This window comes from Callionymus lyra, chromosome 9 (genome assembly GCF_982586985.1).
Source record: "Callionymus lyra chromosome 9, fCalLyr1.hap1.1, whole genome shotgun sequence".
Classification (NCBI taxonomy): domain Eukaryota; kingdom Metazoa; phylum Chordata; class Actinopteri; order Syngnathiformes; family Callionymidae; genus Callionymus; species Callionymus lyra.
This window is the reverse complement of record NC_141826.1, coordinates 5,589,519-5,616,724: the sequence shown is the minus strand read 5'-3', so window position 1 is coordinate 5,616,724 and position 27,206 is coordinate 5,589,519. Positions and strand designations below refer to the sequence as shown.

Below are 27,206 nucleotides of genomic sequence, written 5' to 3'. Positions count from 1 at the left end.
AGACTGATGGATTTTCTCAACTGACCCGCATGGGGTCAGAGAAACAGTCGGTGTCACTCAAGGATGTCTCACCTGAAGCCTGGATCCCAGCAGACGTCTCCTGGCAGCTGCTTCGACATCTGCAACACGAAGAGAACGAAAACAGTCGTTTTCACCGGGCGTCCGTGCTGTATTGTCGCATTGTGTCATTTTATATGTTTGAGTCCCGCTCGGCTGTGTCCAGACGCCCGGTGAACACCTGCACACCAAGTGTGACACAACATGCGGTCGCACAATATCCACTTACAGCGAGGGCAGGTGTGGATCACAGCACACGCCTCACAGCAGCAACATGGAGACAAAACAGTGAACAAAGTTTGAGTAAAATGCATCTATTGTGACTGAAGAAATTATAAATATGAGAATATGATATAAAGCCAATATATTTATTCACTATTTGTCATTTTTCTATATTAATACATTCAATTCCTCTTTCAATAAATAATATTAGATAACAAATATATTGAAAAATTTGATTTCTTCATTTTTTTAAATTTTGCAACTAGTTTAATTTAATTAATTTTCAGGAAAAAAGAGGTTGGCACCATCTCGGCATAATCTCCAATTAGGGAGAGACAGACTGAGCGTTCACTTAATTAATCCGCTGATGTAAAGGTTCAAGTCCAGGCTGCTGAAAGAAGATTCAAACTATCTCACCTTGTTTCTTTCTACCAAACCATTGTCTCCTTATTCATTTTATGAGGTTTTTTTTTCCCAGGTTCAAAAACGTGAATTTTTCTATAGTTGAAAACTATTTTTTTATAATCTTAGCTTCAGTTCAAAAAGAGCAGTGAAATTAAAAAAAAAATTCCCTGAATATTTCTTTGGGTTTAGGATGTTTTTTTAAAGAAACATTATTTTGACGCACACATATACCGAAAACAATCAAAATAGTTATGTTTGAGTATAAAATGTGTAGGATTTTTAAATAGATTTGTATAAATCATCTATAAAAAAGAAAGTACAAATCAAAACAATAACTCATAAAAGCTACAGTAACAAAACAAATATTACACTATAACCAGATTGGTAAAGAGGAAAAAGGTTAATAGGTCATATGGGGGTCAAAGGGTATTTTGAGCCGAGATACAATGATTCAACGTGTCTACTCAAACTTTAAAAATGAATACATCCTTGATTATATTCAGTATTTAAATAACTTATACAATAACCAAGGTTTTTTCTATTGATTTAATTATATACAACCAATATTTTCATATGTGATTTTAACTTTTTTTGTTTTTTTAATACCTCAATTCATGCAGTTATATCAAAATATGATTTTATACTGTAAATCAGGTACATTTGACTTGTCTGGTTGGGGGACAGGAAGAAGCATCTTAACGGCTGCCTCAGTTTTGGATAAAGAAATGAAATCCTCTTGAAAAACGTGGGATTGTTCAACTCTCTTAAGGACTAAAAGCTCTTTACATGAGCCTCGACTGCCTCTATTGTGGATGAAAAAGTTACATCACCCATTTTCCTGAGAAGTTTGAAGCTGAGTGAGTGAAATCAGGTCCATCTGAAAACGAGAACTTCTGAGGTAGTTTTGCAGAAACTGTGTTAAGTGAGATGAATAATTGAGCCTCGGCTATCGTTTTACTGAGCTCACCGGGTTGCTATGGAAAACAAACATGTATTATTCACCAAGTGTGAGCCGGACTGAGGCAGCTTAGCTCCACCGTTCTTTTTTAGATCGGTTCACACTGTGAGGATTATACGTGGTTGTAATCCACAAGACACAAACCAATGTGTCTGAGTGTTTACCTCCGATGAGTAGGAAGGAGCTGCACTGCGAGCTGGTGGACCATGTAATGTGGCTGAAGGCTCTGCGATGGAGGACACACGGGTCATGCCGGAGCAGGACAAGCCGCAGAAGCGGGTGAGGTTCCGCGTGGCTTCAGGGAACAGCGGCAGGGTCCTGAAGGAGATCTTCAAAGAAGAAGGAGCATGCGACTCCCTGGATTCGGACTGTACCAGCAGCTCGGACCGAGCCAGCACCCCGTCCACCACTGGAGGAGATGCACACCTGCACGGGTGTCTCGGGTCGGAGCTGGACGACAGTGAGAGTGAACCCGATGATCTGCTCGTGTACGCCGGGGCCACCAAGGACTGGTCCTTCACCACGAAGCGGGTCAACATCCTCAGTAAAAATGGAACTGTCAGGGGGGTGAAGCACAAAGTGAGCGCCGGTCAGACTCTCTTTGAAAACTTCTCGGAATCCAACAGTGTAAGTATGTTCAATCTGATTACTGCACTTTATCAACGTGTCATTGTTCCGAGCACTTGTTGGTTTGAATCCAAATACCTGCCGCGATGGGGCGACATGGTCCGGGAATAAAGCAGGACACACTTTGATTAATGATTAATGACACATTTGCTTAAGTGATTCAAGAGAAACTAATCAGGTTAATGAATCTGCAGCACTTTGCTTTTTAGAATCCATGTTGCACATTCTGAGGTAACTCTTACTTTGCTGCAGAGTTTATCCCAAAACTTTCACAGCAGACGTGATAAACCTCGTAATTGAGATTAGAGCGGATTATTTGTCTTTGACCCTTTTGTTTAAACCTGTCCTTGCCCGACAAGAGAGGGACAGCAGTGGTAAACCACACTATGGTGCTGGTCAGACCAAAATACAGACTAACATCACTTTGTAATTATTTTAAATTACATACTTACACAACATCATCCAATACAAAACACACATATTTAAATACATAAGGTAAACAAATATTTTATAAGATGTTATCCTGATTTATAAGTTATTTATGATGACAATGCCTCATTTAACATGCTTTAGTTAAGTACGTAAATAAATTTAATTTAAGTTTAGGTTTTTTTAATCAAAAGGTGGATATAGGTAGGTAGAACTTTATTGATCCCTCAGGAGGTCTCCAGTGGGAAATTGTCTATATAAGATGGAATCTAGATTTAAATTCAACATTGAGCACTCAAAATAATAAGTACATATTTAGATTTGTGTAAGTAAGTAAGTAAAGGTTATTTGTAAAGCGCCTTCCTAGACCAGGGTCACAAAGCGATCAAAAACAATACACAGTTAAAATATATACTTTAAAAGGTTAAGACATATAAGACAAACACAGGAGTCCCAGAAAATCAGGGAAAAGCACAAATAAAAACGTCTTAAGATGTTTCTTGAAGGAGTCAGTAGATCATCAAACACAGAGAGAGAGGAAGATCGTTCCAATGCTTAGGAGCAACAGCCTGGAAGGATTTCTCTCCTCTGGTCCTGAACCGTGTTCAGGAACCATCAGTAGATTCTGATCCACAGACCTCAGAGCCCGAGCTGGGGTGTAAGGCTGGATCAGATCAGTGATGTAAGGAGGAGCCTGACCATGAATAGCTTTGAAAGTAAGAACCAGAATTTTTAAATTGATCCTGAAAGAAACTGGAAGCCAGTGAAGAGTTCTAAGGATAGGGGAAATGTGAGTTCTTCTACTAGAGCAGGTCATAATTCTCGCTGCAGAGTTTTGTATTAACTGCAGGCGAGACAGCTCCTTCTTGTTTAGACAAATCTGTCTAAATGTATGGGAAAATAAATAAAATCAGATGTTTGTTGTCTAGAAATAGAGCATTTGAGAAAGTATACACCAATATATGAAAAATAAAAGAACATTTAAAAAAAAAGAGACAAAATAACTTGATTTTAACGATAATGTAGTTATTAATCGGGGTGTGAGAAAATATCAATACACTTTAATATCGCAATTTACGATACTGTAGCGATAATCAACAGTACTGTATCCTTTTTTTAATTTGAAATTAACATGCAATAAATCATGGCATTTGTTCATTTATGCTGCAATTAACTTCTGGCCCCTTGAGGGCAGCAGTCACTACTGAAGAAACAATGAAATCCTGTGGCATTCTGGCGATTGTTGAGGACAAGAGGATACAGTCGACTACAGCTGCTTTTATAGCTGACATTTGGACATACTTTGTTTCTAAACAATTAAAGCAGTTATGAATTTGTCAAGAGTTATGCAGTCTGTAAATGTAAGTCCTCAGACATTACTACAAATATATCGTTGTTCCTACATTATCGCAATGTCGCAAAATATTGTATCATTGCCCCTGTATCTGCAATAATGTGATCCAAAGATAAAAATGACGTTACAAAACACAAGATCTTTTATGATTTTAAAAGTTTTATAAAATGGCACAGTAGTTCTAAAAATAGTATTTAAAATAAAATGATGAATATCATGTTATTGTGACAGTGTTCTTCAAGCTGCTTTATTTCTATTTTACCACTAAACTTGCAGAAAGAAGCAGGAAGGGCTTAATGTGACCACAGTCCAGACAATACCCAGATGTCCTAATGATCTAATTGAGATTAAGGCAGATTATGAGTCACTTAAAGTTCAGTAACAACTTTTGCTTGTTCTGTGCCAGGAGATTTTAGGAGGATGAGAGACACAGTGAGGAACAGAGTGCTGCTTCTCATGGAGAGTCGGCCTGACAGTTTTGAACAGCAGCACTTCATCTATTGTGAGGTCCTGAACAAGACGTCATTAAATCCACTAATTAAAGGATTAACAAGTGCAGAGCAGTTCACGACTTCACATGGTTATAGTGGAAATAAGAGCTGATTATATGAGCTCAACATATTGAACAAAAAATCCCTTTTGGCTTTTTTTTTTTCCTCGATAGTTGGAGCTTGAATTCGGGCGTATTGTGATCTACACGACAAGTTTTCGAGTCGTCAGGACCACCTTCGAGCGATGCGAGCTGGTTCGCAAGATCTTTCAGAACCACCGGGTGAGGTTTGTGGAGAAGAACATCGCCCTGGACTTTGAATATGGAAAAGAGCTGGAGGAGCGCTGCAAACGTGTGGGAGAACCTCCTTCACTTCCTGTGGTGTTCATCGACGGACACTACCTCGGGGTAAGACATCTTTTACTTATGATTATTATTATTAAAACCTATATAACTGTGTGTCACTGTTCCCTAATTGTACATCGACTCTTCCCCAGGGTGCTGAGAAAATACTAGGCATGAATGAATCAGGAGAGCTTCAAGATCTTTTGACAAAAATTGAGGTTTGTTTCATTAAAAACACAAATGATCTTGTACTGAAGCAAAGATATGCGCATCAATAATAAAGGGAGAGTCTTATCACTGCAAAAGGAAGGTGGGAAAAGAGATAACCCGTGGAGATTTAATTTAGAGAAAAAGAGTTGAACTCAAAGAGTGACATTTAAGTCGGTACTGATGTGACTGCGGGCAGGTTTAAACAAGAATACCAGCAGAAAGGTCACCCGGGCCTTAATTTAGTGGTTTACAGGCAGAGGAAAATATCAGCTTTGATCTGTTTGGCTATCAAAGACTGGATTTTAAAGGCCACAGGATGAAAATGTACTTTACTTGTGGCAGAGTTTGATTCGTTTTTAATTATTTTGTTATTTCACTTATCTTGTTATTAAAAGATCTTAGTTAAGTTTAGTCAAGCGTTAAAATGTGATAATCCTGGAATACAACTAGAAAATAAATCCAGTAGTTCATATTTTTAAAGCTGGATATATATAGAAACAGAGAGACCACATTATAGAGTTAATAATTGGAATAAAGCACTTACAACAATATCTGACATCTGCCAGAGACAACAAAGAGGCTGGAAGAAGAAAACAAAATGAGGCATTAACATTATGAACTCTGCTGTCAATTATTTTTTATTTTCTTATTAAAAAATGTTATTGAACAGTCTTATAAAAATACACTATGGTTAAAATTGACTTGCTCAAAACACACAATTCATTGCATATTTAACAATGTTTTATTTAACATTAAAACCAACTTGTTTGTAAAAGCTAACATATGTAGCATAGCGCTAAAGTCATTGATATTAGCATCGTAGCTTTTGTCTTGGTCAACATGCATTATCATCAGTTCTTCCAATCATTTCTAATAATTTTTATTGTAAACATGTAAACACCATAAACACACATTAGTACACATTTGTAACTTAATTCTCACCCTGTGTACTTCCCATAGCGGTTAAGCTAATAGGCGGGAGCTCCTCATCTGATTGGCTCTTTGACAAATCCATCACATTTCTGTGTTGAGTCGTAGTGATGGCTTATGAAGCTTCATGATGTCGTGTTGTTGAGAGGTCTGTAGGTGGCGCCATCAGTTTAAAAATGATGTAATGTTTTAATAAAACAGTTGTCTTCTACACAAAGGGAATCGGTGCAGAGACCGCCATCTAGTGGACTCTGAAAATAATGACACTGCCTCATGAAGCTTTATCAGACCATCACTAGTCGAGTCATACAGTATAATATAGTTTTTTTCCATAATAATTTTGTGTTTTTGTTGCCATATGAGGCTGTCACACTTTTTATTTATTGTTCCATTGTAAAAAAAAAGAAGTAGTAGCAGCATATTTATCTTCTTTATGACAATATAAGATATTTCACAAACACATATTATTATTATTTTTTTTAAATCGGAAAGTGATATGTAACCTCCGCTGTTAATCTTCCCCTCCAGAGGGTCCAGCAACCCCAGACGTGCCAGACCTGCGGGGGCTATGCCTTCATCCCGTGCCCAATGTGCCATGGCAGTAAGATGTCTGTGTTTCGCAACTGCTTTACAGACTCCTTCAAGGCCCTCAAGTGCACTTCCTGCAACGAGAACGGCCTGCAGCCTTGTGCGAGCTGCAGTCACTGAGGAGGTGAACCTGACTTTCCTCAGCAGGCCCTGGACCCCAAACACGCTGCAGGATGCTTCTTCCATGGCCATTGTTAGCACATGCATTTTTAATAAAGTTAATTTGTTAACAACTGTCTCTTTTTTTTGTAGGGAAAAAAAAACACAATGAGCAACTTTTAATTAAAATCTCTTTTATTTTATTTTCACTTGACCCACTTACAATAACGCAACTTGAGGAAACAAATGATCAACATACAGTCATGGAAATTATGATTCAATTTCTTGTTTATTTGCAATTTAGATTAAAATGAATGCACATCTATTAGAAAAAACATCAGGATAAGAACAAAAATACATACATCATTAAGGTTGTACTGACAAAAACAAAATTCTTAGACATTCCATGTTTTCTTTCTGCCTCCTAGTCACACACTGTATATCACACAAGAGTTAATACTTGATAGAAGAAAAAGAGTTCAGGCTTAAATAAAAATTAAAAAAAACACTTGAAATACATTAATGATTTATTTTAAGGCATATAAATATTTTAATGTTTCACCCATAGATAAACATTATACTTTGATGTGAATAAGGTTTAAAAAGTCAGGAACATGTTTGCTATCATTTTATTATGGGTTAAAATGATCTCCACGAATAGAAAGATTCCCTTTTATGTAAATGACTGTTGAAACATTCAGTCGATTGCCGGCGACGAGTCCGTGAACCACCGTCACCCTGAAATTTAAGCGGTTTACCGAACGGGGCGACTTGAATTCTTCACTCTCGAAGCTCTAATTGCTAATCCTTCATCAGCACGTCCACGACTGACAGCGGAGAGGGAAAGTCGACGTCTCAATTATCCATCCGTCGAAAAAAAACAACAGAAACTGGATCTGTACAGTGGAGCGTCGAATGACAGTAACCAAATAAATCATTTTAAATTCAGTTACCTGTTTATCTGATACAATACAATGACTATACTAGTTGAATTTATATTAAAAACAAGGAGCAGAATTATTAAGAAAAGCATCTTTTTGTTGAAGGAAGACTGGTCTCTACGCCGTCATAGCCCTGTACAATGCTGCTTGAACATGATTAGACAAGGCAGCACCGTAAAGAGGCTAAAAGCGTAGAGCACGGTGATGGTGAAGGAGGAGGAGGAGATGATGATGATGATGATGATGATGATGATGATGGTGGTGATAATGGTCCACGGTCGAGCTTCACCTTCCTGGATTCCTGCAAAAAAATAAATACCACACACATTATAAAAGAGGGGAAAAAAAGGGGAAAAATAATGCTGAAATAATTAAAATGCTGCAGCCAAACGTTACATTCAACATCACTCTAAGGAGTGATGCTTTCAGGGGTTTTGTAACAACAGGGATGTTGTGATGGGAGGGTGGGATAACTGCGCCCCCGTCTGTTAGCAAATGGAATCGTTTTGTTGGAGGAAAAAACATGAACGCGTTTAATGTTGTAATCTTCTTTTTTTTTAACGATGTCTTTGGATATTTCGCCTGCAAAACAAACGAGTCGAACAAAGCGAGATGCGTTCACGGTCCAGCCATGACATCCCTGCCCTTTTACCTCTCAATATTAGGATTAAAATATATTAAATGTGTTCATATTTTATTGACATCCAACCATGCAAATAAACAATGAAAAGGACACAAAATGTGCAGTGGCACAGCTGACTGGGAAAAGGGGGGATGACATGACGAGACATGACACTGAGATGCGCGCAAAAACACTCAAAATGATACAACATTTAACGGTGAAAAAAACCTGCAAACGCGTCTCGTCCACGTTCTCGTCCGTTTTCCAGCTCGATTCGGTCGAGAGGTCTTAGTGGTCCAGCTGTCGAGCCGTGCGTAATGTTTTGAACGCTCGGTCAATGCGCAGACTGGCTGGAAATGACTGTTTTTATTGACGTCAGCCTACAAGAGAGAGTGCCCCCCTTCTCCAGTCCTTACAACTGCAACCTCCAACCGACGTGGGTTCAAATCCCATCACGGACCTGCGCAGAACATCTCAATCTCGGTTTATGGCAAATAAAATGCCTTCAAAATTAATTTAAAATGGATTAATATTAACTTTGTTGGATTATAATATTCCAAAAATACATAAAATTAAATATTGTATTACATTTTTTTTTTAAAAGACACGGGTTTTATTGAAAATTATAACATTATAACCTGCTATCCTTCAAGTCTAAAATAAATGTCAGCCCTTCATCCAGTGAGCTGCTCCCACATTCGAGTCGCCTCTTCCGAGGGTCCTGTGGATGATCTTATCTCAGAGCCTTCTACAAATGTCATTTGTATTTAGAGACGTCGGTCTTTTAGCTGTACGAAAAGTACTCATGAGAAGTGATGGTCATATGAAGCTTCATGAAGCAGTGTCGTTATTTTCCGAGTCCACTAGATGGCAGTCTCTGCTCTATTTTCCTTTGTTTTGAACAACTGTTCTAATGAAACGTCACATCATTTTTAAACTGATGGCGCCACCTACTGACCTCTAAACAACATGACACTGCTTCATGAAGCTTCATCAAACCGTCACTACTCATGAGCTTAAAAAGGAATGTGGAAAAAAAAAATCCATCTGGTCTCCCATTGAGGTCTGTACCTGAACCAAAATAAGATCTCTTATCGGTCTCTGCTGCTCCATTTTGCCGAGGATCAGGAAATCTTCCATCTCAGACTCTTCAGGAAATTATTGTTACTTACAGAAAATAATCTATCGGGGGGTGTCAAACTCCATCAGGCAAGAGGCCAAAATATTAAACCCATTTAAACTCTCGGGATGGATAATAATTATACATATTTAATAGCTTAAAACAGGGAACAAAGGTTTTGAACATGATTAGTCTTTCTTTTTATTATCAGACTAAAATAGCCTCAAATGATATCCAAAAATAGTAATTAAGCTATGAAAACATACTTTTTTTTTTTTTTTAGCATTCAAATCCCTGCTGGGCCTTGAGTTTAACCTGGTGCTCGCTATGATCTCACATAGACTTGGAATGAAGCTTCAACGAACAGTGACAAATAAATCTAAACCAGACACTGAAATAACAATAAATTATTCAAATTTATTCCTTCAGCTGCATCAACATCACAAGAAGAAACATGACACTAGTAACTCCTTCAAAAAAAATATAGAGAATATATATTTAAACGTACTTCGTCCCGCTGAGGTCAAATGACTGGATAACCAGTTTCTGGACTGACAGAGGAAGAGTGTCATTAACGTTTCTTAAGAGTTTTTTGAACATCAATCCTGTACATGTCGACACTGAACATTCTTGAGTTGGAAAATGAAATGGTACTTTTTTGAAGCACATACTTGACAAGTAGCTTCTGCTGTTCTTCATGACACGATGTGACCATCATTAAAACTGGGGGTTTTGGGGTATTTACTCCCATTGTAATTTGTTTGAGTTGAGGACATTTTAACTCGGCATATATTTGTACTTAAATAATAATATAACAAGCACTCTATTAGTTTAGAAAGTCAGCATTATGTTTAAAAAATAAAACTACACTAGAATTATCTAACAAATCAAGTTCCCTTCAGTGAAGGAAACCGTAAGTGAGAGTCTGGGGTCGTGTTTGAATTAATCACAAAACAAACCCAGGTTTATAAATATTTATGATTCTAAATAACACATTCATTTGAAGAATATGAATTTGAATTGATCGGCAAAATGATGAACGAGAGAAGATCTCTTGGAATCGGTGCAAGTGTCTGGACTGTTTCACAGTAAGACCTGAACATTTGTGCCGTCATAGAAGAATACAGAAGCTACTCCTGGTTGTTCATGAAGCATAGCCAGGACTTTAAGTCTCCATTATAGGATCTCCAAATCCACATGGCGGACCTCGGGATTCCTTTGCTGTGAAACATAAAAATGATGTTTAAATAAAGACAGATGAATAATTGGTTGCAATGTTTACCTTGAGCTCTTTCTCCAAACGGTCCACCTCAGCTCCCAGAGTATCGATGATGTTCTCTCCGTGTTTCAGCATGAAGTTCTCCAGCTCCTCGGGAGTCCTGACCAGCTGGATTTCCTACAGGAGCAATTATTGTCAATGAGAACATGTTGATCATCAATCACACAAACAATAGCATCATTAGATCTGACTCAGTGTAACTCAACTGTTTAACACTTAACTCCCTTAAAGCAGCTAATAAAAGTCTTTGTTTATCTAATATCAGTTACACAAGACTCCAAGAAGTTAGACCTGAACATATCACAAAAGAAATGCATTTCCTACTTCGGTACTACGATTTTACTATAGTCCGGAAATTAAAATTGAACTTACGTTGAGGATTATGTCGATGTCTTGTTTCTCCAGATAGGAACGCGTCACAACTCTGCCATCAAAGTCGACCTCTGCCTTGAAACGAACCTGACTCAGACCCATGTCGGTGGCCTTCACGTCATGGATGGCTCTGCTCACAATTCAAACATATACGTTCGGAAACTTAAGTACAACTGCTGTGGTAACAAACGTTCAGCTGTTACATTGTGTTGTGTTATAGAGAGGGAATGTGTGAGTGTCACCTGACAGCAGGGTCATTCTCCAGGAACTCTGTCAGCTTCTGCACATGCTCCGCCTGTATAGACCGGCCCAGCAGCGCTTCTGTGTTGGTGTAGATGAGGAAAGCAGAGACCGCCCCCAGCAGCGTTCCCACTCCCAACGAGCCTAAACTGTCGTAATAAGGGTTTCCTGAGAAATCAAAAGAAAGAAAGATGGTGAATGAATGCAAGACTCAGTACAGAGCACAGTTGTTCCTCCCTTAAGCCAATAAACAGCATTTAAGATCAGTCAGTTTAGAAAGACCTGTCAGTGAATTTAGACAAAAATAGTTGTTTGCTGGAACCAAGTGTACAGAGTTAACACCTTCTAATTCAGGGTGAAAATAGTAACAAATACAGGTCAGGTTTACTCAGGAAGTCCACCTATCTTTAGTCACAGGAGAAGAGAGCAGTAGAACACTTTAAACGTTTCCTTATGAACTTAAGCTCAACATTTGTGACTCATTTTAATAGGAAATATTACGTTTTGAATGAGAGGGCTGTCCATCAGTATTTCGGTGTTCTTTGTAGTACATTTTATCAAGTAACAGGTGTACAGACAAATATCTAAGGGGTGAATATTATTAGAAAACTGCAGATGTTAAAATTGATAAACTAATTATCGTAAGACTTTTCTCCACACCTAAAAAAATTGATAAAAAACTGGTATATAAGCAAAAGTAAAAATAGAGAATGAAGTCTCAAATCGACTTCACTGACTTAAAAAGAGATTTTAAAAATAAGGTTGTTTAAAGTGTGAATAAGAGAGAAGGTGTCAGCACCTGTGAGTGAGGTCAGTCCCATGCTGCCTGCTGCCAGAATCACTCCCAGTACAGCTGCGGTGTCTTCAAGCAGCACCACGTTGGTACTGGGGTCTCGACTCTGCATGACTGATGAGAAAAGATAAAAATTAAAAATAAATAATAATCATCATCATAATAGAATCACCAACAAATCACTGCAGCAGATGCAACTTATTTTAAAACATCTAAAATAAGCTTCTATATAGCTAACAAAAACAAGCAGAGAACTTCACAGTTGACATTTCTGACACTGGAAAATCCTAAAGTATTTTTATTACCTTATTCCTCATTTCCTAGGGGCACTTAAAATCCTTGAATTTTCTCAAAAATCGAAAATAGACCCTTTCATTGATATTGGGTTTTATTATATCATATCCGTAAATATGGCATATTAACTAAATTTCACAGGCAGACAAATAAAATTTTTAATTGTTTAATGTTGTGTTATATGATAAAATCCGAGTCACTTATATAAACATACCATATTCGTAGAAAGAGATTCCGTGTTTGTGGGCACTTCTCTTGATCTCATTGATAGCAACAAGTAAAGTTGCTAGAGGAGAAAGCACATGAGAGTAAACATTAATTTCATAAAGACATACAAAGTATTGATTGATGACAATATCTCACCCCCTTCGGAGACCAGAGACCCGGCCAAAATACAGTAGGCCTGAAACACAACAATGGACGACTCTTACACAGCAGCACACATCAGGAGGATCACAGGACTTGATCCAGGTCACACTTACCCAAAGTAAAGATTCAATTGGCTGTGGGTGAAGGAGTACCATAATGCCATGGTACCAGGAAAGCCCCGCCCCCAACATGAAGATACCCACGCCACTGATTAGGGAGGCGATGTACCGCATATTCGAGAAGCCATAACTGTAAGAAGCGAGAGAGAGTCTTGTTACAATAAATGAGTGCAAACAACAGTCAGTCAACTCTAATGTCAATACGAAAAATGTAAATGATTTGCCGATCAATTTTCTTAATGTTTTTTTCTTAATGCTCATCTCGTCTCTTCTTGTCATGTCTGCATCAATCATCATACTTTTACATTTACATGGCCTTGAGATTAGTTGCTAACAAGTTAAGAGATGGGAAATGTTCTTGCATCAAAACATTCTTAAAACTCTGTACAGTTTTTTTTAATTACAAAACCAGAATCAACCAAAGCATTTGAGTTCAACCCGTCAGGACAACAGATGTGTCAAGATCAGGAAGAAGGTCGACACTGCATATCAACATCTGACCTTCACCTGCAAAGTTAATTCAAATTATTATCAGGATTACTCGGTTGCTTACGGGTGCACAGCATCAGGGTTGCGTATTGATTGGCTGATCCCCAGAGCGAGCAGAGCTTGATTGCACGTGTCAGCCAGTGAGTGGATCGCCTCTGAAAACATGCTAGCTGACCCAGTGTAGACCCAGGCCAGCAGCTTGAAGACGAAGTTCAGGCCATTGCTGTGGACAAAATAAAACATTTGAGAAATTATTTTTTCCATTGTTGCACACATGCCACAGTGCCAAGCAGCAGTTTTCTTTACTTAAATACATTGACCCAGAAAGTCACACTGATAATTATCTCAGCTAAATCAGAACAATTTTTGGGTTGAGTGTAAAATGTAAAGAAAAAAACAAAGTTTGGTTTTCCTTAAACGTGTAATTATTGTGCTTCGGTCCGGAATTTATTTATTAAACGATGAGCATCTCTAGGGGATTAAGGAACACTCTGCTGCGAATCATGTGACTGCACATGTCCACTTAAACAATTACCAACTCAATGGGCTGCATGAGGGAGACTCATGTGAGACGAGCCTCTTCCAGTATCACATCTTCTGCTTCTTCTAGTCACGTTAGTTCATAGTTTTACTAAACCATTTGTTCTATGAATAAAGATCAAACAATTATTCGTTGTTACAAACTATTCAAATAGCGGATTTTTAAAATTAATTTAAAGTTTAAAATGCTCTTTTATGGTGGTGAAGATTTTACTACATTAAATACTGTTAGTTTGGTCTATACTTTGGTGTGCTCAGCTGGTTCACAGCACTACTGTTCAAATATGATGTCTAGTGTCACCAGCTGGGTAACAAAAAGGTTAAAAGGGAAAGCTTAAGTGTGTTCTCTGAAAGTGTTAAATTGCTGTGCTAACACAACAGAACTTGTCAAACAGGGGGAAACCACACCTCAACTATAAACCACTACATATGTAGTTCACAGTCATAGAAGAATCTTTAGTCAAGATTTCTTTGTTTTCTTTTTCTAACACCGTTCTCGTTATTTTGCATTAGCATTCATTCATTTTGGGTAAAATCTTGAAATATGTTAATTGTTAAGTTGACTACAACTGTACAATTGAGAACTACATCCAATTGCAAGACAGTTAATCAATCTTCCCTTTAATGAAACAAGTCGTTTAAAATCTGCAAAACAAAATAACGTAACATGGAAATACTTAACCTTGCAAGTTCAGAGAAAAATAAATGAAAGGCTTGATTTTTTACACAAAGTATATTGCCGTCTTAAATGTGAGGAAGACCAGCTATTAGAAACAAAGCCGACTTTGAACCAAGTTATTTTTAATTATTTTTTTTTGGTACGTTAATTTACTTCATCAAATAAAAACGATTTTCCTTTTAATGCATCAATGACACCGCCAACAAAGGTTTAGATATATTACATCCTTGCCACAATCAATACTTCCTGGATAAAAAACAAAACAACAACTCACATGCAGATTGCGACCATGACAACTTTTCCTGGTCCTTGCATAAATGTTCCCCTCTTTCCAGATCGGGGCTGTAATAAAAAGTACAGTTTGAAATAATTCGCTTTCAAAATAATGAAACAAAAACTCTGATCATTTTAGAGCTGCTTTAATTAAGCATTTGAAATGACCGTCACAAAGCAGCTGACCAGGTGCAAAAGAGCTGAGGTAATAGTACCCATCTTGCTTGATTGAGTGACATGACTTTTCACGCATTTGTATTTTTGTGGTATTGTTCATGTTCTTTTCAGTCCAATCATACTGCACAGGTAGCAGCTTTTTAAACAAGTTGCTTACCTGATACATCGCTCCTTCACTCTCAAAGTGTTTCCATAAATAAGCACATGAACAGAGGCTCAGAACAAGATGGTCAGTAGTACTACAATAGTAAAGAGCTCCGTTTCAGGGACAAGGGTCTCGTAAACACCAGACTGGCAGCAGAACACAAGTCCTGGTCATAATCACCTTTGTATTTCCCCAGAAGTTTTTATATTCCTTCAACAACTGTTGGTTTCGAAAGATATCTGGAGGACACAAAGCAAAAAAACATTATAATTTATCGTTTTTTAAATGTTGCCAACTTAGGAATGCATTTCAAATCTTACTTTCTTGGTATTCTTTCTCTTGTTCTTTTCTAAGTTTTCTTTCTCGGGCGAGAGCTTCAGCGCTTCCCCACACATCCAATGCTCTGAACATAATGAAAACATAGTTTGAAAAATTAAAATTGAACATGTTTAACCCATTAAATCACATGGAAATTCTTAATGCTGTATGTCATCAATATGATTCCTGGGTGCATCACAAGGTGTGTTGGGCTACAAACCCACCAAAAAAAGCTATTGGTTAATTATAGCTTTTAAGGTTCACTGTGACGTAAAAAGAAAGAATTCTAACTACACACCACATACATGGAGGAGAAACAATCATATTTTCTTTCCTTCTTTCTTTTTTGAACTGTGAGGAAGAAAAGATGCACACTCACTTTGCCTCCACATCTGAACGCAAAAACACAGTGAAGGCCTCTGTGTCGTCATGAGGACTTCGTCTTCTGATCTTCCTTAGTTGTTCAAGGTCACTTTGATTGGAGAAGAAAAATCAAGTCAGAAACAAATTGAAAAAACAAGTCTAGCAACCCTTTATTAGATAATTACAACAGCACGTTTCCCATTAGCTCAAGGGAATGTGTGCAGCAGTGTTATTCTCCGTCAACAGTATAGTATTGTTTTTTTATTTGTGTTTTTAAAAAGGTATTTCATACTTTAAATAATGAACAGTAAAACAATGTTACAATTACCTTGATTTCATACAGAACTCATTCATGGCTCTCACAGCAGTGATAAAATTGTTCTGTGTGTACTTTGCTCCATATTCACGTTTTTTCAGAACTGCACGAACTGAAAAAAGGATGGAAGGAAGACAAACAAATTCTTTGTTAAAGCAGGAATTGTACTGCATCAGTCATATTTGTAGATATATGAAGCAGTCTTAATTCAAAATCAATCATATAAAAGAATAAATAATGATCATGACTCTCAAACTTTATTATAAAAATTGGAAAAAAAACGTGTACTTCATCACAGTAAGACCACTTTGGTCTTTAGAAGGAAAACAGAACCTTTATTTTATTGCAATGTAAAAAGAATTCCTCCATTTTATTTATTTACTAAAGTTAGCCTGACATTGTACTGTGATTTCTACCATGGTACTACAAAGACATTATCCATCTAGGCAACAATCAGTGAACAATATTTCAATAAGCTCTTACTTCAAGGATATTTTTAGGGTTATTACATATAACATGAATAGAGCCGAATCTGCTTCTAAGGCTTGTTAATGCAAGCATTTTAAACGCACAACACACGATAAGAATCATGGCTCCCTTCTAAAAGATATGTGAATCTAAATGGGACTCACCTGGCTAAATAAAGAAAAAGACACAATATAAATCAAGGAGTAGTGAAACTAGACATGTATCTTCATAGAAGGTCTGTAGACCTACTAACTTACCTTTGACCTGAATTGTCTCAGCTTTGGATAGCCTTTTAGCCGTTGGTCCTATAAAACATAAACATAAATCAATAAATGCCAATAAAACATGCTCAAACATGTGCACAGGCACAGTATATTATAGTAATGTTACCTATATTTAGGGCAGCTACTGCAGCACTGGATAAGACCTTTTCTGCAGCTTCATCACCTGCTGGTTTGGGAGGCTCATCTTTGTTGTCCCCAGACGTGGAGTAATACTGAACTTTTGTCAGCCATTGGGAAGCCGCTCTACAATCTTGAGGTCCGAGCCATAAATGAAACATCCCCCCACTTTGCCAACCTGGACAAAAGTAAGTTTGTGTCATCTGTCGTTTCCGCACACACACACACAAAAAGGCAACACTGTGGGGAAAAGGGAAACAAATCCGCCATCTCACCGTGACATTGCTGAATCCTCGGGGGTCTTTGCGAATAGCTCGCCCGGTGCTGCAATGACACCCTGCAGAACACATGCCAGGGTCTGTGGGCCAGGCTCGTGAACATCCTGGCAGAACCTAGACTCGGTACCACCGTTCGGGGAAACTTGTGATGTTGTCAAAGACAACTCGTCACCAGTGGTCGATAAGCTACTGCCTGTCTGACCTCATTCAAACAGAATGACGCTCGACTCCTTCACTTTCCAGAAGTGACAGCATAAGCACTTACTCCTGGGAATGCTTCGTGTTTATCGGAATATCAAATGATAACGTGAAACGACGGCCATAGTTAATAATCTCTCGGTTATTCACCGGCTAATCTGTCATGGAGCCCGGACTTAGCTAGCCGAGCTAGTTAGCGCCAAAAGCTACACGAGAGAATGAATTAATCACCTTTTAACATTAAACTGATATAGTTTCTAATAACTCGCCTATATGCGGCATTTCTTTAGCAAACTATACCGTTTGATGGCGACAGTTCCACCGCATTTAGCGCGAGCATTCTGAACGACTGATAGTTGCACCGGCAGCGAGACTGCTACAAACACAGAGACACGTGATCTCTGACGCAAGGTGAGGTTTCAAGTCTCGTGAGAGCATAATTGGTTTCCGTTTAATTTCCTCACCTATCGCGATATTACTTCTCGTCGAAAATGAAAGGTCATTTCATTTTACAACAGAGAAAGATAAGAAATGCACTCAAACGGTGTAAAACATTAATTAATTAATCAATATGTATAATCAAACAAATCCAACAATGAACTAAAAAAGATAACACATTTCGTAATTAGAAAAATGTAATTTACTGCCTTAAATCCAAATATGACTGACTTTTCTTTAGAGCACACACATAGACACTTCAGACTGGTTATTTAAAGGAAGAAAAAACTGAAACACATTTATATGGTAAATACATTTATTTTTACTCATGTTTTCAAACCTCTATAAAGCAATATAGTTTTAAAGCATTATATATATATATATATATATATATATATATATATATATATATATATGAATACAACACATAACTTCCTTCCCAATATATATTTGATTTGTTTATTTAATTATGTTCATATACAAACGACTAAAATTAAAGAAAGATAAAGGCCATTAAGGTGATCATTTATAATAGAAAAGTCATCTTCATTTGTCAAAATAAAGTAAATATGAAAGTACAGAATCCCTCTAACGTAGAGTTACAAGCTCCTCGGAGGAAGTGGGATGAATGGCGACCGTCCTGTCAAAGTCTTCTTTGGTGGCCCCCATCTTGATGGCGACAGAGAATCCCTGCAGCATCTCATCACATCCCAGACCCTGCATGTGTAGACCCATAACCTGGCAGGTAATACAATTGTAAAAGTGGTAAGTGAATGTATGCACAAACATCCTCATAGACAGCACATTCATAAAAAGCTAATTTAATTGCAAATATTTACTTTTAATCAGTGCTTATATTTTTTTTTACATATTTTGACATTAGAAGACAAGTAAAATACTTTCATGATTACAGGTCCATGAACAGACATTTTTAAACCCAACATTTGGATGAAAGCTGTTATGAAAGTGTGTAGGTGTTAAACAAAGCTCTCCTCCTTACCTTCTCCTCCTTGCCCACACACACAAGCTTCATGATCACCAGGCTCTTCCTGGTTGTGATAGCATGGTACATGGGAGTGAAAGAGGTCTTGTAGATCTTTATATTCTCTTTCCCATAAGATTGAATTGCCTCTTCTGTTACACAAATAAACGAAGACAATTTAAATATAGCGTTGTTTTTTCCGAAAAGGCCATTAAGTTAGTCTATAGAATGAGTTTGTTGTTTACTCACCTTCAGTCAGCCCAATTGTACCAATAGGGGGGTGGCTGAACACAACTGTAGGAATGTTGGAGTAATCCAGCTTTGAGTCCTTCTTCCCTTCAAAAATCCGGTGAGCTAGTTTTCTGCCTGCAGCAATTGCAACTGAAACGACACATAATTGAGCCATTAATATCTTGGCCATATCATTAATTTGTAAACAGTCGTTGCCATTAGATGCCTTCACACAATATACATGATACATTTGCATCAAGTATTTATGTATGGGTACAGGAAGTGTTGAGATTCAGACGGGCATTTCCTACCAGGAGTGAGGAGAGCTTTGCCACAAACATCCCCAACTGCATAGATTCCTGGTCGACTAGTGTTTTGGAAATCGTCCACTAGGATGTGCCCTCTTTTGTCCACCTTGACACCCTGGAAACCACAAAAACACATTGTTTTGATCAAGATTATGTTTCAAATTTTAGATCCTGCTTGCCAAGAAGTTGATATAGCATTCGCAGATTCCCCTTGACTATGTATCTTTATTATTTAGAGTCAGGCAACACTGAGCTTCCGGTAGACAATGGTTTTTAAGCAATAAATGTTTTTTTTTATTTTAAATTAATTAGAATCTATGTGGGCAGCAGGGATGCTTCCTTCTCCCTACAGTTATTTTTCTGCAGACAAACCCAAATTAGAAAAGGAGCTTTGTCTAAACCTGACATGACCACACCTTTAATCTGAAGCTTCCATTGTCCCCTGAGCAAGTTTGCCAACTTTTCATCAGTCACTTCTCTGGCCAGGTGGCACTGCAGACAAGTGCTCTGTTCTTGGATTACCTGCTGTACCTGGCAGGCTCTAGTGTCCTACTTTCATTTTTCACCTTGACTTTTCTTAATGGTGCGACATGAACTGTCATAGTGAAGAGGCTTAAAACCATTTCTAAGATGAGACAATGTTTTACTCATGTAACATTTTTAGAATGTACCCACCTGATTTGCAATCTTTTTTTTCTTATACATTTATATTTTAAATATTAGTTGTCATTTCTATTCCATTCTTATCTATATTTTACAATCTCATATTTTGTACTTTTGTGATGTCAGCAGTGTATAGCTGCTAACTTGCTCTACAACCACTGTTCTTTCAATTTGACAAACAAATAATTTGGTAGGTGTGTGTATAAAGTGATTTGGTAACTACACTATAACTACATAATTTATATATATTTTAAACCAAAAAGAAAATATGTATCATCCAATGAGAAACTTAATAATGAGCTTAGACATAAGCAGCTTTTCAGTCTCATCTTAAGATCTGTGATACCAGTCCTTGACAAATTGTATCAGCAGTAAAACAGTACTTTATAAACATAGTATTGGCAGCATTTCAATAGGACAGTGACTCCTGGGTGAAGCAAACTTTTGTTCTAAAGGATGACCAGGTGCGTCTTCTCTTAGCTGGACTTACTGCTGCCTTCCAAGCACATAGAGATTACTGATCCTATCACCATGTCCTGGGATTCACCCCTTGTACTGTCCAACTCTTAATGACAGGTAAAAAGCAGGACATCACTTTTGGGACGTGCAGAGAAAATGTTCAAAATCAACGTGACTGACGGCAACAGTAACAAAGGAGTGTGATATGAACGGTGCTGAATCTAAACAAAGATTATTATCATCTTAGTGTTGACGTGTTATGCAAGTAAGCTCATTAGTGTCATAACTAACACTTGTTTTTAGGTCTGGGTGATCAGACAGTTCAGTCTTGTGTACCACCAACAACATCTTAGAGTGGACTGTAATCTTTCTAAACTTTACATTATTATTACTATACTTATCTTATTTTGTTGGACCGTTATATTTCCTACATTTGTTGTGTGAGGATTGTTCTTACGTTCCTGCTTTGTCGTTTGTTTAATGTCAATACAATGTTAAAATCATTTTTCTTTCTATAATTTTCCTTAGACATGATTCATTCATTCATCGAACAATAAGGGGAAATATATTGTGATATACATTGTTGGCATATTGCCGTTTAAATAAATGTAGCAAATAAACAGCATTAACATTTTTTAACAATCCTCCATTGATTACTACTAGTGATATAGTTGAGCATCAACTTTATTATGATAGAGTGTATTCATTTTTAAAAGCCTCTAGATGCCACGCTCTGCGTTATAATCTTTGGTCCGATCTACTAATTCCATGAAACCTGTCATAGTTTTTTTTAACCAGGAGTGCCAACTAATAGTGATGAGCTGATAAAGCTGCATGAAGCAGTGTCATGTTGTTTAGAGGTCAGTAGATGGCGCCATTAGTTTAAAAATAATGTGATTTTCATTAGAACAGCTGTTCAAAACAAAGGGAAATAGTGCAGAGACTGCCATCTAGTGGAGTCTGAAAATAAATAATAAATAAATAAATAAATGTCAACAAATACAAAATGTGGCAATAGAGGTCCTGAGAGATTGCAGTTACACTGTTCTGACACTTGGCGGAGCCAGAAATATTATGCATTTCACATCTCATTCATTGCTGTGTTAGTCTATTCTGACGTTAAATATCAATAATATATCCTTACAGGAGAGCATTACCATGTGATCAAGGTTGAGTCCATGTACATTAGGCTCCCGCCCGATGGCCCACAGAAGACAGTCCACCCCCTGAATGGTGTCAATCTTCTCCTCGCTTTTCTTCTCAGGGTCTCTCGTGACAAGTGTCACCTCTAGCCCACTTTCTGTTTTGAGCACCGACTTCACCTGCGAGTACTTCCACAAGTCTATCCCAGAGTTCTGCAGTTCTTTGGTGCAATTGGAGCTTATGAAGCTATCAAAGTTCCTTAAAACCTAGTGTAGGAAACACAGGATCAATTAAACCAGAATCAAAATAAAACTTAGAATAAATAAACGGATGATGCTCTTCTTACCGCCCCTTGTCTTATGATGAGGGATGTCTTGGAGCCCAGAGTTGAAAGGATTCCAGCCATTTCCACTGCAATATAACCAGCACCAACAACGATGCTCCGCCTGTAAAGAAGTCAAACTTATTTGATTGATTGATATTTTTCAAACCTATGTCAACTTCTGTTAAACTCACTTTGGAAGAGTCTCCAGTTCAAAAAAGCCATCGCTGGTGATGCCTAGGTTTGCACCTGGATTAAACATTAGAATAATACGATTGAGTTCAAAATTATAAATCGCTACGTTTTAAAAGAGCTTCGCAACAAACCTGGAATATCAGTGACGACGGAAGGCTGCCCCCCAGTGGCGATAAGGATATGAGGCGCTGTGTATTTCTTGCCATTGACCTCTATAGTGGGTTCAGTGTCATTTGTAAATCTGGCATAGCCACTGATACTTTCTATTTTAGCCTGTGAAATAATAATGAAAATATTAAAGCCATAGGTAAAACAAATATGTGTAAATTGTCATGTAAATGTATTTCATATAAATAGGAAATTGGAAATGGAAATCATTTTGAGCTATTTAATATTAGCAAAACTCTGGATAACTTCTGGCTGTATTCTGGCTGGAGGACAATAATGATGAGTTGAAAATAAAGTCATATCATAAATATCCTTTTACAAGATATGACATTTTCATTCCACTAACATTATTATATAAATAAACAAGAGGCTTGTCAATAAAAAAAATGTGAATAATAATAGTGCATTGTATTAAAGAGCGCCTTTTTATAACACATTTAATTACATTACATATAGAAGCCTACATTTAAACCATTACAATTTTTTTTAAGTACATTTAGTTATTGGTCATTATCTCTCAATTACTAAACCTTGTTGTTGAATTTAACATGTGAGAAGTAAGATTAAATGGTCCTCTTAAATATGTTCATACCCTTTACATTGTCAATGGATTTGATGATAATTGAAATTCAAACTTAAATCCGAATAGACATGGATGAAAGATTACAGACCTTGTCAAGATTGTTGCCATAAATGCCATTCAGTCTCCTGACATACGCGTCTCGTTTGGCCTTGAGGATTCTGTAATACGAAGAATGAAGACATAAGAGACATTTCTACACAAAATGTTTAGAAATGTACTTCCTGTTTGTCCTGCCAAACAACTCCTTAACTGAAATTTGCTTCATATTCTTTGTGCATTTCAGTTGATATGTTCTTTCCTTGATATCGTGCCTAAGCATCAACAAAATAAACAAAAAAGAAAACCAGAACGTTCAAATGCACCAACAGCTTATGTGGAATTACTCTTACAAATCTTCATAATAATTTTTAAAAAGAGCACGCCTCCGTCTTTGTTCTCGCCAGTGTTTAAGTTAATCAACATTGACAGAGGAGTGACGACTCATTGAAAGCTGCCAAAAACTAAACACAACGGACTCACTCCCAGTTGAACTTGACACTCCCGACATCAAAGCCGTAGTCGCTATGATCGTGGATATATTCTGCGTGGACGGCTGCATTCCACATAACCTAGGACAAGAAAGATACAACATTTAATAATTAACAGTGTTAATAACTAATCTCTTATAATATAAAAATGCTATTTCACCTCACCCTCTATAGCCATCGAGATAAAACTGACGATAAGACTCTCCTCACTTTAAGCACTTACTCACTTACAACTGAATACTTAAATTAATGTCACTTAACACTCTGCCTCTTTGTTTATTGTGTACTGTTTGGGCTACTGTACAATGACAATAAAGTCTTATGAATGAACATGAATTATTATGTCAACAGATGATTTGTTGTGAACATGAGTGGAGAACTGTACCTTCTTTGGGACACAGCCAACATTGACCTAAGAAACAACGACATGAACACATTATTAGATTGAAATGTAGTTACAAGAGTTGCATGTTCAAAACATTGATCAAATTAACATGAATATAAGAACATATCCAATACATAATAATCTAATATATATATATATATATATATATATATATATTTTAACTTAGCAGGAAGATGAAACTGGTACAATAAAATGCTTCATCTTGTTTAATATACAAATACAGTTTACGGCTTTGCAGTTACACTTTTTCTGACAACCAGGATTGCTAGAGACAATATATATACTTTTTTTTTTCATTTTGTCCTGATTGCACTACAAGAGCGTTTTTTGAATGTCATCCAAATGTATCTATGGGTTTAAATAGTTGCTGAGTCATTGTGGTAACGACTTTATGTGCCGATTATCATCTTCCCTTCTTAACGCACTTTCAACAAGGAAACACTTTCCTCCCCATCTGCCTTTCTCCCTGCTTTTAAACATGTTTGCTTTGTCCAAAAATGAAGACGTTTCAGGTATTCATATAAAACCACAATAAACGATAGATGTGACACAATGTGCTTGAAAAACATACTGTAGATGTGGCGCATTTTTATTTCATCTTGCTACAGAAGATAAGCAAAATCGACATTTAAATGGATGAAAATAAAAGGCTAAAAATGATCAGACATCTAATACTATACCTTCAACAATATGTAAAAACCAGACTGGCTTAATACTGAACAATTATTTTAGGTCTCACTAAAAGAGTGAATCATCATACCAAGCACACACTTTTTTCTGTTGATGTTGACGTGAAAAGACTTTGGTAAGAAGAAGGTTTGTTACGACATCCAAAGCAAGTGTATTCAATAAGATCTGGTTTCAAAACGTTGCAGTATCAGTGACTGAAGGTACCGGTTTCATGTGGATGACAGAACTTGTCGGGGGGGAGGGGGGGATGAACGCCTCCATCGTTTTGCTAACATGCCTTAGGGCAAATCCATGACTGGGGTATCAGGAGGCCACTGTCAGTACTTTATCATTTCACCTGATCCCAGGCAAGTCTCCACATGCATCTTCATGTCCCACTTCACCACGAAAAATCTTTTTTTTCTTACACTACTGGCAACAAACCTGTTTCTGATGACTTAGAATAGTAATATACACCTGAAAAGCTCCTCCTGGTCTGTTAAGCATAACTAGCTAACCAGCACAGCTTATTATTTCCCAATATTAATGTTGTTTATCAGTGGAGGCTGGCCAATAGAAGGCCCCGGGCACTGACCTCACTATATATATATATATATATATATTTTTAAAAATTAATAATATATCAATATATAAAGGTAAGCATCGATACCCTGTCTATCTGGCGGTGCATGTTTGCAGAGCGCAACTTTAGATCACTAGTTTCAACCATTTATTAAAACGTTAAAGGCAGAAAATGTACTGTCAAAGAGAGATATTTTTCACCAGCCGCCACTGTTGTTCATGTCATTGATACCTCTTGATATAGGAAACATACGTCTCTCGCTGACAAGGACGCTTAGGATCACTAAAGTTTTACCTTACTTTACCTTAAATTAGAGGAGCTGATCCTCATCCTTGCCATCTTGGAGTATTGCCACCTCCCAAATGTAATATACATGTATCACCTCTCACATTAATAAGGTTCAGATTATATATAATGGATCAAACTTTTTAAAGTTAGAAAGGGAGTGTGAATATAACGGGTTACTCACGCAGGTACCCCCGAGTTTGTTACCCTCGATGACGGCTGCGGACGCGCCGAGCTCGGCTGCTCTCCGCGCCCCGGCCAGACCCCCGGATCCTCCGCCGATCACCAGGAAGTCGAACCTGGTGGTCGTGTCCGTCGTCGCCGTGGCGGGGTGGGAAGCCATGCTGCGTCGGGAGATGCTGTGCCTGGGAGAGGATCGGTACAAGCGACGTGGGTGGAGGAAGAGACTAGAGAGTGGTTTCTTTGACAGCCGCGCCAACAGAGCCATAACCAGGAAGTGTGTGTGTGTGTGTGTGTGTGGTAGGAGGGTCAATGCCAGTCATAATGACTTGCAACAACAGTCATCGTGCACGTCTAGAAAGCGTGTTGGATCCACGTAAATATTATTATAAATTGAAATAGACGCAGGTTAAAAAACAAAACACTCGTGACATTCGCACGTGTGTTTATTAAAACATACCTTGCAAAAGTCAGAGACACTGTAGCAAACCACCGTCTGTTTTTCCAGAGCATAATACAACTGGTTTGGAATTAAACAAACATTGTTGTTCTTGGGTTCCTGCAAGGAGTCACGAACGATTATTCTTCTTCGTCTTGTTACAGTACACAAATGAAGGTGATTACTGCCATCTGCTGGTCAAACTTTGAATTTACTGCAAAAATAAGATTCAATACATTACATTCTATGAATTAAATACCTAAATATTTTCTCATACATGAGTCAAAGTTTATTTAAGATTGATACGTTTTTTGGTTGTCTAGTGTATAACAAAATGAACTGTAAAATAAGTAATTTGTAGGATATGGCCAGTTCCCTCGGATCACAGCCTATAAACAGGACCCTAAAGCCTCACTATGTAACATTTTGATATTATTATTATCATCTTTTTTTTGATAACAGTCTCAGGTTAGATAAGGTTAGGTAGAACTTTATTGATCCCTCAGGAGGACTCCTTCGGGAATTTTTTTTTTCCAATTAGACACAGCAATTATTCATAAACATAAATAAAAATAAAAATAAAATAAGAACAACAACAAGATCAAAGAGAAATAAAGAGAAAGATGATACAATCTAAGTCTAAAGATAAATAACATAATAACAAAGACAAAGGATACAAAGACTAACATAGAACAGAACATCATGATACTTTCGCTCCACTCCTGCCCCCAAACTTGTGATGGATTTTACAAAAATTACACCTGATTTAAGATAAAGGGGATAATAATGGGCATTTATTTATATATGTTTTCTTAAATTGACTACACTAAGCTGTTTTCACAATTATTTATGCTAATATTATGTTCATCTCTCAAAGGATATGCCTCAAGCCTTACAGATGTATGATCTTGACTCTCTGTTTAGCATCAGAAATTCGATGGAGGACGTTTTCAAACAGGACAGTTTTGATCGAACGTTTCCTCCTCCGTTTGTCATCAACACAGACTCTGCTCTGTCGGATACTGGGTGAGTTACGCAAGATATTGAGAAGAGGAAACGCTGAAGCTCGCCTGGACTCTGACGTCATCGGACACACAGGATGTCTGCGCTACATTCC

General features: G+C 37.4%; 3 protein-coding genes across 4 annotated transcripts; 1 reads left to right on the top strand and 2 right to left on the bottom strand.

The window, feature by feature from the left end:
• Window positions 1–1,671: 1,671 nt before the first annotated feature.
• grxcr1a (glutaredoxin and cysteine rich domain containing 1 a) lies at window positions 1,672–6,744 on the top strand. The gene is made up of 4 exons (XM_087799056.1): window positions 1,672–2,269; window positions 4,717–4,950; window positions 5,040–5,105; window positions 6,556–6,744. The coding sequence occupies exons 1-4, from the start codon at window positions 1,874–1,876 to the stop codon at window positions 6,733–6,735; spliced, it is 876 nt and encodes a 291-aa protein (XP_087655182.1). The 5' UTR covers window positions 1,672–1,873; the 3' UTR covers window positions 6,736–6,744.
• A 3,050-nt stretch (window positions 6,745–9,794) lies between these two features.
• slc30a9 (solute carrier family 30 member 9) lies at window positions 9,795–17,880 on the bottom strand. Its single transcript, XM_087799424.1, has 17 exons — window positions 17,308–17,880; window positions 17,022–17,210; window positions 16,889–16,936; window positions 16,176–16,275; window positions 15,864–15,956; window positions 15,487–15,569; window positions 15,347–15,405; window positions 14,846–14,913; window positions 13,417–13,575; window positions 12,858–12,993; window positions 12,739–12,778; window positions 12,590–12,661; window positions 12,088–12,195; window positions 11,291–11,456; window positions 11,049–11,178; window positions 10,680–10,793; window positions 9,795–10,618 (listed from the first exon to the last, which is right to left on the bottom strand). Exons 1-17 carry the CDS (start codon window positions 17,411–17,413, stop codon window positions 10,574–10,576), a joined length of 1,716 nt encoding a protein of 571 aa, XP_087655550.1. The 5' UTR covers window positions 17,414–17,880; the 3' UTR covers window positions 9,795–10,573.
• Window positions 17,881–18,313: 433 nt separating this feature from the next.
• Window positions 18,314–26,249, bottom strand: gsr (glutathione reductase). 2 transcript variants are annotated; one of them, XM_087799142.1, is made up of 13 exons: window positions 26,111–26,249; window positions 25,655–25,835; window positions 23,913–23,939; window positions 23,520–23,608; window positions 23,089–23,158; window positions 22,381–22,522; window positions 22,249–22,303; window positions 22,079–22,178; window positions 21,747–21,998; window positions 19,471–19,582; window positions 19,178–19,309; window positions 18,947–19,080; window positions 18,318–18,684 (listed from the first exon to the last, which is right to left on the bottom strand). In XM_087799142.1, exons 1-13 carry the CDS (start codon window positions 26,161–26,163, stop codon window positions 18,535–18,537), a joined length of 1,497 nt encoding a protein of 498 aa, XP_087655268.1. In that variant the 5' UTR covers window positions 26,164–26,249; the 3' UTR covers window positions 18,318–18,534. The 2 variants fall into 2 exon arrangements, with proteins under 2 accessions (XP_087655267.1, XP_087655268.1); XM_087799141.1 differs by lacking the exon at window positions 26,111–26,249 and having other exon boundaries at window positions 18,314–18,684; window positions 25,655–25,918.
• Window positions 26,250–27,206: the final 957 nt, after the last annotated feature.

Excerpts from the sequence above, each read along its gene's own strand:
- gsr (XM_087799141.1), bottom strand. The coding sequence starts at position 25,918 with ATGGCTCTGTTGGCGCGGCTGTCAAAGAAACCACTCTCTAGTCTCTTC. Across the intron at positions 23,159-23,519 it reads AGTGTCAAGTTCAACTGGGA|AATCCTCAAGGCCAAACGAG; the intron begins GTGAGTCCGTTG and ends TTCGTATTACAG. Across the intron at positions 19,310-19,470 it reads CAAAGCTCTCCTCACTCCTG|TTGCAATTGCTGCAGGCAGA; the intron begins GTAGGAAATGCC and ends GTGTCGTTTCAG.
- grxcr1a (XM_087799056.1), top strand. The coding sequence starts at position 1,874 with ATGGAGGACACACGGGTCATGCCGGAGCAGGACAAGCCGCAGAAGCGG. Across the intron at positions 2,270-4,716 it reads ACTTCTCGGAATCCAACAGT|TTGGAGCTTGAATTCGGGCG; the intron begins GTAAGTATGTTC and ends TTTCCTCGATAG. Across the intron at positions 5,106-6,555 it reads ATCTTTTGACAAAAATTGAG|AGGGTCCAGCAACCCCAGAC; the intron begins GTTTGTTTCATT and ends CTTCCCCTCCAG.
- slc30a9 (XM_087799424.1), bottom strand. The coding sequence starts at position 17,413 with ATGTTCACGAGCCTGGCCCACAGACCCTGGCATGTGTTCTGCAGGGTG. Across the intron at positions 16,276-16,888 it reads TGAGACAATTCAGGTCAAAG|TTCGTGCAGTTCTGAAAAAA; the intron begins GTAAGTTAGTAG and ends TCCTTTTTTCAG. Across the intron at positions 10,619-10,679 it reads GTTTGGAGAAAGAGCTCAAG|CAAAGGAATCCCGAGGTCCG; the intron begins GTAAACATTGCA and ends TATGTTTCACAG.